The following is a 14669-nucleotide window of genomic DNA, read 5'->3' as shown; positions in this document are numbered from 1 at the left end:
CGTATGGCAGTTCTATTTCCAGTTTATTAAGGAATCTCCACACTGTTCTCCATAGTGGCTGTACTCGTTTGCATTCCCACCAACAGTGTAAGAGGGTTCCCTTTTCTCCACCCTCTCTCCAGCATTTAGAATCAGACAGATCTCGATTTAAAGCTCAGGTCTGCTACTCACACTTAAGAGTCCTTGGGAAAGTTACTTAACCTGTTTTGAGTCATGATTGTCTCATTTATGCAAAAAGAATAGCAGTCTTGTCTTCTAGGATTCTGCTGGTAAGGATCTCAAGTAACATGAGAGATAATACTTTAAAAAATTAATATTCTTTTTCTATTTCATACTTTCATAAATGAGACTGCCCCCAATCAAATGTGTGAAAGAGGATTATTTATTATAAGAATACAAAAAGACTAAAGCTCAGCCTTTGATCACCAAAGTGGGATTTCTGAGTCCCCAGTGGACTTGAAAACTAAATGTGAAAAGATTATTTTAAAATTCCTATTACTGCTTTAGTGAAAAGTTGAACTCAGTAAGCAAAAAGAATTTTACTCCTTCATATTTCCCCTTTAAATTCATCCTGTCAAAAAGACAAATTTAAAACTATAATGCAATTCATGGGGTCGCAAAGAGTTGGACACGACTGAGTGACTGAACTGAATTGAACTGAAAACTATAATTCAAAGACGCACATACCCTGTGTTCATAGCAGCAGTATTCACAATAACCAAGACACGGAAACAACCTAAACGTCCATCAACAGCTGAACAGATAGAGAAGATGTGGTGTGTGTATACAATGGAATATACATATATAAAATACTACTCAACCATAAAAAAGGATAAAGTAATGCCATTTGCAGCAACATGGATGCAACCAGAGATTATCATATAACTTATATACGGAATCTAAACTATGACACAAACGAGCCGATCTATGAACTAGCAGAATCAGAGACACAGAGAACAGACTGGTGATTGCCAAGCAGGAAGGGGTTATAGGAGGAATAGAGTGGGAGGGTGAGCTTAGCAGATGTGAGCTTTTTACATATTGAATGAATAAACAACTGCATAGAGAACATACTGTATAGAATAGAGAACTACTAATGTATTCAATATCCTATGATAAAGCATAAAGGAAAATACTACTTAAAAAACAATATGTATGTAAAACCGAATAAATGTGTTGCACAGCAGAAATTAACACAACACTGTAAGTCAACTATACTTCAATTGTAAAAATAGGAAAAAAAAGAAACAAATACAATACAATACAAATACAATAAATTCATCCTGTCAAAAATAGTACTTTTTTGCCCCCAAAAGAAATTTCATGTGTATTCTACTGTATTTGTGGTACTCTCCGGTAATAAACACACACTTTTAGGTAATAAAAACCCCACTATTAAGTCTTCTTCAAAACTAGAGGCACTGAAACACAGTCTGAAAATAAAAACCCAGCCTTTTAGCACAAGTAGCTTGAGAAGCACTGCACTATTATGGTGATGCCTGCTGAAGAGAGGGTGTGTTACCCATGCCCACACAGAGAGCTTGCTCTCACTGCCTACCTACCGTTCAGCCTGTCTACTCATATTAACAGCATAAAACATTCCTCATTACTTTAGCCTCTTTAACCTGCTGGATGTCTTCAGAATATGTCACAAGAAAACCTGGATTCTGCACTATCACCATCTAGTGGCTAAAAGCGGACAATGTCACCTTCTACAGGCTTCTCAGGAAGATTGCTCAGGGAAACTGTTTTGGATTTCCAAAACTGCACTGGGGTAACAAGCAGAAACTCCCGTGCCAGGTTTGTGATAACTGTAAATCACAGAACTTGGCTGCAAAGCAAAGACAAATGAGCACATCGTTACCTGGGACTTAAGTACTAAAGCAAGATTACCAGTTACAGTGCTTCCCTGGTGGCTCAGATGGTAAAGGATCTGCCAGCAATGCAGGAGACTGAGGTCCAGTCCCTGGGTTGGGAAGATCCCCTGGAGAAGGAAATGGCAATCCACTCCAGTATTCTCGCCTGGAGAATCCCATGGACAGGGGCCTGGCAGGCTATGGTTCATGGGGCTGCAAAGAGTCAGACATGACTGAGCAACTAAAATACATAATATCACAACACCAAACTCTTATTATTTAATTTAAACCTCTTCCTTTTCCCAACCTAGCTCTGAGTTAGACTCCTGAAGTGAGGAAAGCAACTATAGTTTTTTTTTCCCCTTCTATTTTTTGTTCTTTTTCCTCCCCCATTTGTTAACTACTCTTTAGGATTCTCTGGCATTGGAGCAGCAGGAAGGAATTGTAGGAAAAAATAGGAAAGGTCTATCCTGATCTTAATTGATATTATTGTAACATGTCCTTGGTGCCCTTTGAGCATGACAGATAACCAAATGCTGACTCTTTCAAACCTTAAATATTATATTTTGAAGGGTTCAAGGTAAAATTTCCCTACATTTCATGCAAAGATGGGCTCCATAACGGACATAAATGGTATGGACCTAACAGAAGAAGAAGATATTAAGAAGAGGTGGCAAGAATATACAGAAGAACTGTACAAAAAAGATTTTCACAACCCAGATAATCACAATGGTGTGATCACTCACCTAGAGCCAGACATCCTGGAATGTGAAGTCAAGTGGGCCTTAGAAAGCATCACTATGAACAAAGCTAGTGGAGGTGATGGAATTCCAGTGGAGCTATTTCAAATCCTGAAAGAGGATGCTGTGAAAGTGCTGCACTCAATATGCCAGCAAATTTGGAAAACTCAGCAGTGGCCACAGGACTGGAAAAGGTCAGTTTTCATTGCAATCCCAAAGAAAGGCAATGCAAAAGAATGCTCAAACTACCACACAATTGCACTCATCTCACACGCTAGTAAAGTAATGCTCAAAATTCTCCAAGCCAGGCTTCAACAATACGTGAACCAGGAACTTCCAGATGTTCAAGCTGGTTTTAGAAAAGGCAGAGGAACCAGAAATCAAATTGCCAACATCTGCTGGATGGAAAAAGCAAGAGAGTTCCAGAAAAACATCTATTTCTGCTTTATTGACTATGCCAAAGCCTTTGACTGTGTGGATCACAATAAACTGTGGAAAATTCTGAAAGAGATGGAAATACCAGACCACCTGACCTGCCTCTTGAGAAACCTATATGCAGGTCAGGAAGTAACGGTTAGAACTGGACATGGAACAACACACTGGCTCCAAATAGGAAAAGGAGCACGTCAAGGCTGTATATTGTCACCCTGCTTATTTAACTTATATGCAGAGTAGATCATGAGAAACGCTGGGCTGGAAGAAGCACAAGCTGGAATCAAGATTGCCAGGAGAAATATCAATAACCTCAGATATGCAGATGACACCACCCTTATGGCAGAAAGTGAAGAGGAACTAAAGAGCCTCTCGATGAAAGTGAAAGAGGAGAGCGAAAAAGTTGGCTTAAAGCTCAACATTCAGAAAACGAAGATCATGGCATCTGGTCCCATCACTTCATCGCAAATAGATGAGGAAACAGGGGAAACAGTGTCAGACTTCATTTTTGGGGGCTCTGAAATCACTGCAGATGGTGACTGCAGCCATGAAATTAAAAGACGCTTACTCCTTGGAAGAAAAGTTATGACCAAACCAGATAGCCTATTGAAAAGCAGAAACATTACTTTGCCAACAAAGGTCCGTCTAATCAAGGCTATGGTTTTTCCTGTGGTCATGTATGGATGTTAGAGTTGGACTGGGAAGAAGGCTGAGCGCCAAAGAATTGATGCTTTTGAAGTCTGGTGTTGGAGAAGACTCTTGTGGGTCCCTTGGACTGCAAGGAGATCCAACCAGCCCATTCTGAAGGAGATCAGCCCTGGGTGTTCTTTGGAAGGAATGATGCTAAAGCTGAAAGTCCAGTACTTTGGCCACCTCATGCAAAGAGTTGACTCATTGGAAAAGACTCTGATGCTGGGAGGGATTGGGGGCAGGAGGAGAAGGGGACGACAGAGGATGAGATGGCTGGATGGCATCACTGACTCGATGGACGCGAGTCTGAGTGAACTCCGGGAGTTGGTGATGGACAGGGAGGCCTGGCGTGCTGCGATTCATGGGGTCACAAAAAGTCGGACACGACTGAGCGACTGAACTGAACTGAACTGAGGACGCTCTCACTTGCTGCTTTTATGATGGTCTCAGATTTTGCATTTGATGATACAATTTCCAGCCTTGTTTTTTTAAAATACATTTTTCATTGTGTTTTTAAAAGTTTTTATTTATTTGGCTGCACCAGGTCTTAACTGTGGCATGCAGGATCTTTAGTTGCGGCATGTGGATCTAGGTCTCTGACCAGGGCTTGAGCCCAGAGCCCCTGCATTAGGAGCCTGAAGTCTTACCATTGGACCACCATGGAAGTCCCTCCAACCTCTTTCAGTCAAGTTTATTTTGTCTCTTCCAAGAAGTCATACTGGACATGATCCCTTTCAAGATGATCCCTTCTGCGGGATCTATGTCTGACATTTGGGCAATATGCACAAATCTTTGCTGTGCAAAACTCTGAAAATATATCTAGCGTCCTCTTTATCAGCCACTCCACAGCATCTAACTGACCTTGCTTTGAACCTTTCCAGATGTGAGTCAGAAACCAAATTCCAGAGAATACATATTGAACTTTCCAAATGGTTCTCTGGGGGCTTCTTCTCTTGTGTTGTAGTGAGGGAGAAGTTTCTTTCTCTCCTTGCATATGACACCATCAACTCTTATCAAAGAAATAAACATCTTTTAAAAATTTATTCATTTTTTTTAATTGAAGGATAACTGTTTTACACAATTTTGTTGGTTTCTGCCAAACATCAACATAAACATTCTCAATCATTTCATCCTCTCAGTGCATTCTTATTCTTTTTTAAAATAACTTGGAGGTTGGTGATGAGTTAATGATGAAAGAATTAGGTTTTGATCTCATCTATTACAAGTTTGACATACATCATTCTACACAGAATGGGGGATAGAGTAGTTGTCATTTTATTTTGTTCTCATCTATTGAGGTCACTTTCCAAACTCTAAGACTACATGCAAGTACATTTAACATCTTGCTAGTTCAAAAGTTTTCACAAACCAAAGGCAATGCAGAGAAGGTGGTCAAATTTAGAACCAAAATACCTGGCATAGGACTATTGTGTCTAGGAGAGTTTACCATGAAGGTTGCAGAAAGAAAATGAAGTCAAAGTCTCGGTGGAGAACTTCAGTGAGACTTAAGGGGTTTAGGGTAGTAATGAAAGCTAAGGTGAGGAAGAATCAGCAATGGAGAACTTCAGGCCCAAAAAACGGCTGTAAGTTCATCAATGACTTTATCAGTAGAGTCCAGCCCAGGTATAGAACTAGGCTTGAAACCTGCAGCACAAATGAGTAAAAATTCAGAGACAACTCATGGGTCCCAGACACTCTCAAGACCCAACTTCACTTCTCCCCCACCTCTGGCCTATACATCTATATTTACAGCGATGATTTGTCCAAACTGGGACCTTTCTGAGAGTAAAAGTCAGCTCTATTAAAGATTATGTCACAATAGCAGGTACATGCTGGGACTGTCTCAGGTAAATCATGAGGCATGACCATCCTCAGGAATAGTTTCATACTTCCCCATTCACTTCAGTGGATTCTGTTAGCCCTGCTTTGAAAATATATCCAAACTCTGACCTCTTACTATCTCTTCTCTTGCCACTCTGGTCTGTAGTCCAATATTTCTTGCCTAGTTAGGGCAGTATTCTCCTAACTATAATTTCCCTAATCCTTTGCCTTATCATAGTCTGTTCTCAACACAGCAGCTAGGCTGATTCTTTCAAAACATAAGCCATATTACATCATCCTTCTAAACCATTCAACAGCCTTAAAATTCACTTGTACTTGCCTAAAGTGCTTTATATGATCTGGCATCTTGATTCTCTCACTTATCTCCTAACTCAATACTCTGCCTCACTTCACACCAGGAGCCCAAGCCTTCCTGCCTTGGGTATGGCTCCAGCTAGTCCCTCTACCTGGAATGTTCTTTTCTCCAATGAATTACACAGCTTGGTCTATCTACTTCTTATGTCTCTGCTCAAATACTACCTTTTCAATGGTGAGTCTCTGACCACAATACTTAAAAGGGCCAATCTACCCTAATACGCTGTAGTCCCCAATCATGCTTTATTTTTCTCCATAGCATTTATTACCATATAAAGTGAAGTGAAGTCACTCAGTCATGTCCGACTCTTTGCGACCCCATGGATTGTAGCCTACCAGGCTTCTCCATCCATGGGACTTTCCAGGCAAGAATACTGGAGTGGGTTGCTGTTTCCTTCTCCAGGGGATCTTCCTGACCCAGGAATCGAACCCAGGTTTCCTGCACTGCAGGAAGACACTTTACCCTCTGAGCCACCAGGGAAGCCCAAGTGAAAGTGCAAGTCACTCAGTCGTGTCTGACTCTTTGGGACCCTATGGACTATACAGTCCCCATGGAATTCTGCAGGGCAGTATACTGGAGTGGGTAGACTTTCTACTTCTCCAGGGGATCTTCCCAACCCAGGGATCGAACCCAGGTCTCCCACATTGCAGGCGGATTCTTTACCAGCTGAGCCACAAGGGAAGCCCCAGTAGCATGGTATAAATTTACTTGCTTATCAATTTCTTGTTAATATCCTCCAACTAGAATGTGGACTCAATTAAGGCAGAAATTTTGTTTCTAATCAATTTTGTTACAACAATTATATAGTCAGACAGACAGACAGATGGATAGATAGAAAATATACTCTGGTAATCAGAACAGTCCTGGCATATAGTGAGTCCTCAACAAATACTGAATAAACAAACACCTGAATTTCTGGGCTACTAATCATACTTGCTATATAACTATGAGAACAAAAAGCATTAAAAACACAACAACTTTAAAAAATGTTAGTTCTTACACTTTTCTGTGGCATTTCTGATAGTCTTCTGAAGAGGTACCTAAGGGGGAAAAAAGATCTATTAGGAATATAATTCAGGGGAGGGGAATCAAGATGGCAGAATACGAGAAGATGGAGTTCACCTCCCACAGCAAACATATAAAACAATATATCCACATGTGGAATAATTCTCATGGAAAACTAACTGGAAACTGGCAGGAAAATGTTTATACAAACAAAGTTGCAAGAAGGATCTCCACATAATCAGCTGGGATGGAAAAAAAAAAAAAGAAGGCATCAGGTCAGGACCTGTGCCCCTGGGAGGAATCTGTAATGAAATAAAACATCTGTGTGGGTAGACCCTTCCCCTGGGGAGCATTAAGTTAAGCCCAACCTGGGCATCACAGTTCTGGGGTCCTGTGTGCATGAGACAAACTTCCTTTCCTGCTCAGAAATCCACTGAGATGACAGTAGGGCTGGAATAAGCAGTACACATATGCTGGCTTGCCAAAAATCAGGACAAAGAGAACTTCATGGCTCTTCCCAATCCAAAAGGGGAAGTACCCCAGCCCCACTCACTCTGCACCACAGCCTGAACCAGGTTCTGGGCAAAGACTTGGTCTAGCTACACAGAGACACATTGGAGTGCCTGGGGTGTGATCTGGATGGAGCTGTGGTGGCCACTATCTTGCATGCATGTAGGGTGGCATCAAAACAGTGTGAAGAAAGGCTTTGGGACCCAGGAGGACCACACAGGTCCCACCGGATTTCAAAATCTTCAAATCACCAGAGGATCATCTAAGAGAGAGGGCTATTCATCAAGGAGGCTGACTTTAAGGGATGACTTCAGCTGGAGGACACAGATCTTGATGCCAGTAAAAGGGTCTGCAGAAGTGGCACAGCATGCCTTCAGAGTAGATGTTGTCACCACTCCTTCTTGACTACTGAGGAAACTCAAGCACAGGGGACTTCAGAGATCAAGCCCTGAGCCTTTGGAGTGGGAGCACTCACTCCAACACCCTAGATTAACAGAGAACAAACCCCAGGGAGTATCAAACAGTGAGAACTCACATAAAAGAAACCACTTGAATACAAGACCCAGCATCACCCAAACACCAGTAGCACCCTGTCCAGGACAACTCATCTAAACAACAAACAAAACAAAAATACAAACCCAATCATTATCATACAGGATTACCACCTCACTCAGCCTTGCCAATCAGAGGGAAAACAAACAAACAAACAAACACTCAGCACAAATCTCACCCTATACAACGCTTACACAAACCACTGGACCAACGTTAGGAGGGCAGAAACCAAAAGGAAGAAAGAATTCAACCTTGAAGCCTGGGAAAAGGAGACCTCAAACACAATAAGTTTTTTAAGAAATGAGAAGACAGAGAAATACTACACAAATGAAGGAACAACCTAGAAACACAGAAGTCCAAATAAATGAAGAGGAAATAGGCAAACTACCTGAAAAAAAAATCAGAATAATGATAGTAAAGATGGTCAAAAACCTTGAAAACAAAATGGAGAAAATGCAAGAATCAATTAAGACAGACCTAGAAGAATTAAAGAATAAACATACAGAGACAAACAACACCATTAATGAAATTAAAAATACTCTAGAAGGAACCAGTAGCAGAATATCTGAAGCAGAAGAATGAATCAGTGAGCTGGAAGATAAAATGATGGAAATAACTTCTAAGAGCAGAATAAAGTAAAAAGAATGAAAAGAATAGAGGATATTCTCAGAGACCTCTGGGACAATATCAAACACACCAACATTCAAATTATAGGGGTCCCAGAGAAGAAGAGAAGAAGAAAGGGTATGAGAAAATCTTTGAAGAGATTATAGTTGAAAATTACCCCAACATGGAAAAGGAAATAGTCAATCAAGTCCAAGAGGCACAAAGAGTCCCATACAGGATAAACCCAAGGAGAAACACACCAAGACACATACTAATCAAACTAACAAAGATTAAGCACAAAGAAAGAATATTAAAAGTAGCAAGGGAAAAGCAACAAGTAACATACAAGGGAAACTCATACATTTCACAGCTGATCTTTCAGCAGAAACTCTGCAGGGCAGAAGGGAATGGCAGGATATATTTAAAGTACTGAAAGGGAAAAATCTATAACCAAGATTACTGTACCCGGCAAGGATCTCATTCAATATTGATGGAGAAATCAAAAGCTTTTCAGACAAGCAAATGTTTAGAGAATTCAGAACCACCAAGCCAGCTTTACAACAAACGTTAAAGGGACTTATATAGTCAAGGAGGAGAAGGGGACGACCCAGGATGAGATGGCTGGATGGCATCATGGACTCAATGGACGTGAGTCTGAGTGAACTCCGGGAGATGGTGATGGACAGGGAGGCCTGGCGTGCTGCAGTTCATGGGGTCGCAAAGAGTTGGACACAACTGAGCGACTGAACTGAACTGAACTGATAGTCAAGAAATATAAGAGAAGAAAAAGATCTACAAAATCAAACTCCAGACAATTAAGAAAAGGGCAATAGGAACATATATATCAATAATTACTTTAAATGTAAATGGATTAAATGTTCCAACTAAAAGGCATAGCGGAAAAGGCAATGGCACCCCACTCCAGTACTCTTGCCTGGAAAATTCCATGGACGGAGGAGCCTGGTAGGCTGCAGTCTATGGGGTCGCGAAGAGTCGGACATGACTGAACGACTTCACTTTCACTTTTCACTTTCCTGCATTGGAGAATGAAACGGCACCCCACTCCAGTGTTCTTGCCTGGAGAATCCCAGGGACGGGGGAATCTGGTGGGCTTCCATCTATGGGGTCGCATAGAGTCGGACACAACTGACACGACTTAGCAGCAGCAGCAAAAGGCATAGACTGGCTGAATGGATACAAAAATAAGACCTATATATATGCTGTCTACAAGAAACCCACTTCAGACCTAAAGACACATATAGACTGAAAGTGAGAGGATGGAAAAATGTATTCCATGAAAATAGGAATCAAAAGAAAACTGGAGTAGCAATCCTTATATCAGACAAAATAGACCTTAAAATAAAGAAGATTACAAGAGATAAGGAAGGACACTACATAATGATCAAGGGATCAATCCAAGAGGAAGACATAACAATTGTAAATATCTATGCACCCAATATAGGAGTACCTCAATACATAAAAGAAACACTAACAGACATAAAGGAGGCAATTGACAGTAACACAATAATAGTAGGAGGCTTTAATACGTCACTCACACCAGTGAAGAGATCATCAAAACAGAAAATTAATAAGGAAACACAAGTCTTAAATAATACATTAGATGATATGGGTCTCATTGATATCTTCAGGACATTTCATCCAAAAGTAGAAGAATAAACCTTCTTCTAAAGTGCACATGGAATATTCTCCAGGATAGACCACATCTTGGGTCACAAATCAAACCTCAGTAAATTTAAGAAAATTGAAACTGTATCAAGCATCTTCTCTGACCACAATGCTATGAGACTAGATATCAATTACAAGAAAAAAAAAAACCCTTAAGAAACACAAACACATGGAGATTAAACAATATGTTTCTAAATAACCAGCAGGTTACTGAAGAAATCAAAAGGGAAATCAAAAAATTTCTAGAAACAAATGACAATGAAAACATGACAACTCAAAACCTATGGGATGCAGCAAAAGCAGTCCTAAAGGGGAAGTTTACAGCAATACAATCCTACCTTGAGAAACAAGAAAAACATCAGACAACAAATAGACAAATAGACAACCTAACTTTACACCTAAAACAACTGGAAAAAGAAGAACAAAAAAACCTCCAAAACTAGTAGAAGGAAAAGAAATCATAAAGATCCAAGCAGAAAGAAATGAAAAATAATAATAAAGATTAATAAAACTAAAAGCTGGTTCTTTGAGAAGATAAGCAAAATTGACAAACCTTTAGCCAGACTCATCAAGAAAAAATTGAGAAGAATCAAATCAACAAAATTAGAAATGAAAAAGGAGAGGTTACAACAGACAATGCAGAAATACAAAGGATTTTAAGAGACTACTATGAACAACTATTTGGCAATAAAATGGATAACCTGAAAGAAATGGACAGATTCTTAGAATAGTTCAACCTTCTAAGACTGAACCAGGAAGAAATAGAAAGTATGAAAAACCCAATTACAAGCACTGAAATTGAAGCTGTGATAAAAAAAAAATCTCCCCCCAAACAAAAGCCCAGGACTAGATGGCTTCACAGAAGATTTCTGTCAAACGTTCAGAGAAAAGCTAATGCCTATTCTTCTAAAACTCATTCAAAAATTGCAGAAAAAGGAACATTTCCAAACTCATTGTATGAGGCCACCATCACCCTAATACCAAAACCAGACAAAGACAACACAGACAAAAAAAACTACAGGCCAATGTCACTGATGAACATAGATGTAAAAATGCTCAACAAAATTTTAGCCAACAGAATTCAGCAACATATCAAAAAGCTCATACACCATGATCAAGTTGGGTTTATTCCAGGGATGCAAGGATTCTTCAATATATACAAATCAATCAATGTGATACACTGTATTAACAAATTGAAAGATAAAAACCGCACGACATTATCAATAGATGCAGAAAAAGCCTTTGACAAAATTCAGCACCCATTTATGATTAAAACTCTTCAAAAAATGGGCACAGAAGGAACCTACCTCAACATAGGAAAGGCAATATATGAGAAGGCTACAGCAAACATTATTCTCAATGGTGAAAAACTGAAAGCATTCCCCCTAACATCAGGAATAAGACAAGCGTGTCCACTTTCACCACTGTTAATCAACATAGTTCTGAAAGTCCTAGCTATAGCAATCAGAGAAGAAAAAGAAATAAAAGGAATCCAGATCAGAAAAGAAGAAGTAAAGCTCTCACTGTTTGCAGATGACATGATAGTGTACATAGAAAACCCCAAAGATCCTATCAGAAAATTACTAGAGCTAATCAGTGAATTCAGCAAAGTCACAGGATACAAAATCAGTTCACAGAAATCACTTGCATTTCTATATACTAACAATGAAAAATCAGAAAGAGAAATTAAGGAATCAATCCCATTCACCACTGCAACAAAAAGAATAAAATATCTAGGAATAAACTTGCCTAAGGAGACAAAAGAACTATACACAGAAAATTATAAGACACTGATGAAAGAAATCAAAGATGACATGAACAGGTGTAGAGAGATTCCATGTTCCATGTTTCAATATTGTGAAAATGATTATACTACCAAATGCAAAATACAGACTCAATGAGATCCCTATCAAATTACCAATGGCATTTCCCACAGAACTAGAACAAAAAATTTCACAAACATATGGAAACACAAAAGACCCCGAATAGCAAAAGGAATCTTGAGAAAGAAGAATGGCACTGGAGGAATCAACCTTCCTGACTTCAGATGATACTACAAAGCTACATTCATCAAGACAGTATGGTACTGGCACAAAAACAGAAATATACAGGCCAATGGAACAAGATAGAAAGCCCAGAAATAAACCCATGCACCTATGGGTATCTTTTTTTCATTGACAAAGGAGGCAAAAATATACAATGGGGCAAAGACAATGTGGCAAAGACCTCTTCAACAAACGGTGCTGGGAAAAGTGGACAGCTACATGTAAAAGAATGAAATTAGAACAGTTTCTAACACCATACACAAAGATAAACTGGAAATGGATTAAAGACCTAAATGTAAGACCAGAAACTATAAAACTCCTAGAGGAAAACATAGGCAGAACACTCGATGACATAAATCAAAGCAAGATCCTCTATGACCCACCTCCTAGAGTAATGGAAACAAAAACAAAAGTAAACAAGTGGGACCTGATTAAATTTAAAAGCTTTTGCACAGCAAAGGAAACTACAAGCAAGGTGAAAAGACAACCCTCAGAATGGGAGAAAATAATAGCAAATGAAACAACTGACAAGGATTAATTTCTAAACTATACAAGCAGCTCATACAAGTCAATGCCAGAAAAACAAACAACCCAGTCAAAAAGTGGGAAAAAAAACAAAACAGACATTTCTCCAAAGAAGACATACAGATGGCGAATAAACACATGAAAAGATGCTCAATATCACTCATTATTAGAGAAATGCAAATCAAAACTACAATGAGGTATCACCTCACACCAGTCAGAATGGCCATCATCAAAAAGTCTACAAACAATAAATGCTGGAGAGACAGTGGAGAAAAGGGAATGCTCTTGCACTGTTGGTTGGAATGTAAATTGATATAGCCACTATGGAAGATGGTATGGAGACTGCTTAAAAAACTAGGCATAAAACCACCATATGACCCAACAATTCCACTCCTAGGCATAACACATGAAAAACACTCAATATCACTAATTATTGGCGAAATGAAAATCAAAACCACAATGAAGTATTACCTCACACCTGTTAAAATGGCTATCATGAAAAAGTATATCCAAAAAAATGTTGGAGAGAGTATGGAGAAAAGGAACCCTTCTACACTGTTGGTGGGAATGTAAATTCCCACAATTAAAATGTAGCCACTATAGAAAACAGTATGTAGATTCCTCAAAAAACTTAAAATTGAGCTACGTATGATCCTGCAATCCCATTCCTGGGTATATACCCAGAAAAGATGAAAATTCTAATTTAAAAAGATACATGCTATTGAAAAGCAGAGACATTACTTTGTCAACAAAGGTCCATCTAGTCAAGGCTGTGGTTTTTCCAGTAGTCATGTATGGATGTGAAAGTTGGACTATAAAGACAACTGAGCACCGAAGAATTGATACTTTTGAACCATGGTGTTGGAGAAGACTCTTGAGAGTCCCATGGACTGCAAGGAGATCCAACCAGTCCATCCTAAAGGAGATCAGTCCTGGGTGTTTATTGGAAGGACTGATATTGAAGCTGAAACTCTAATACCTTGGCCACCTGATGGAAGTGCTGACTCATTTGAAAAGACCCTGATGCTGGGAAAGATTGAGGGCAGGAGAACGGGACGACAGAGGGCGAGATGGCTGGATGCCATCACCGACTCAATGGACATGGGTTTGGGTGGACTCCAGGAGTTGGTGATGGACAGGGAGGCCTGGAGTGCTGAGATTCATGGGGTTGCAAATAGCTGGACACCACTGAGCGACTGAACTGATTCAGCCAATGGACATTTAGTCTGTTTCCTCTTTTTAGCTACCATGTAACTGTGCTACACAGAACTTTATGTATACTTACAAAGGCAATCTGAATGGTTAATCCCATGAAGTGAAATTAATGAATCAAAGACCTGTAATTTGGCAAAATTATCCTCCAAAAATGTAAACCAAATGCAAGGTATGAGTGCCAGTTTGTTATACCTTCACAAGCTCTGAATGTTACCAAGCTGAAAGGTATTTGCAATACAATCAGAGAAAAGTAAAAAAAAAAAAAAGATACATGCATCCTAACATTCACAGGAGCACTATTTATGATAGTCAAGACATGGAAACAACCCAAGTGCCTATCAACAGACGACTAGCTTAAGATGTAATATGTATGTGTGTGTATATACATACATACACACACACACATATATATAATGGAATATTACTCAGCCATAAAAAGAATGTAATATTGCCATGTGCAGCAACATGGATGGATCTAGAGAATATTATATTTAGTGAAGTAAGTCAGACAGAGAAAGACAAATATATGGCATCTCTTATATGTGGTATCTAAAAAATAATACAAATGAATCTATTTACAAAACAGAAACAGACTCACAGACATAGAAAA

The 14669-nt window shown here is 39.4% G+C and overlaps 1 protein-coding gene across 1 annotated transcript in view; it reads right to left on the bottom strand.

Moving 5' to 3' along the window:
- MEIKIN (meiotic kinetochore factor) overlaps window positions 1-14669 on the bottom strand; it is a 140354-nt gene that overhangs the window by 93908 nt on the left and 31777 nt on the right. The window contains exon 7 of the mRNA XM_052643481.1: window positions 6916-6955. Within this exon, the coding sequence (XP_052499441.1) occupies window positions 6916-6955 (40 nt within the window). The remainder of the gene's footprint in view (window positions 1-6915; window positions 6956-14669) is intronic.

The sequence above is a fragment of the Budorcas taxicolor genome, chromosome 7 (genome assembly GCF_023091745.1).
Source record: "Budorcas taxicolor isolate Tak-1 chromosome 7, Takin1.1, whole genome shotgun sequence".
Taxonomy (NCBI): Eukaryota; Metazoa; Chordata; class Mammalia; order Artiodactyla; family Bovidae; genus Budorcas; species Budorcas taxicolor.
The sequence above is the reverse complement of the archived record's forward strand: the minus strand, read 5'-3'. Positions and strand labels throughout refer to the sequence as shown.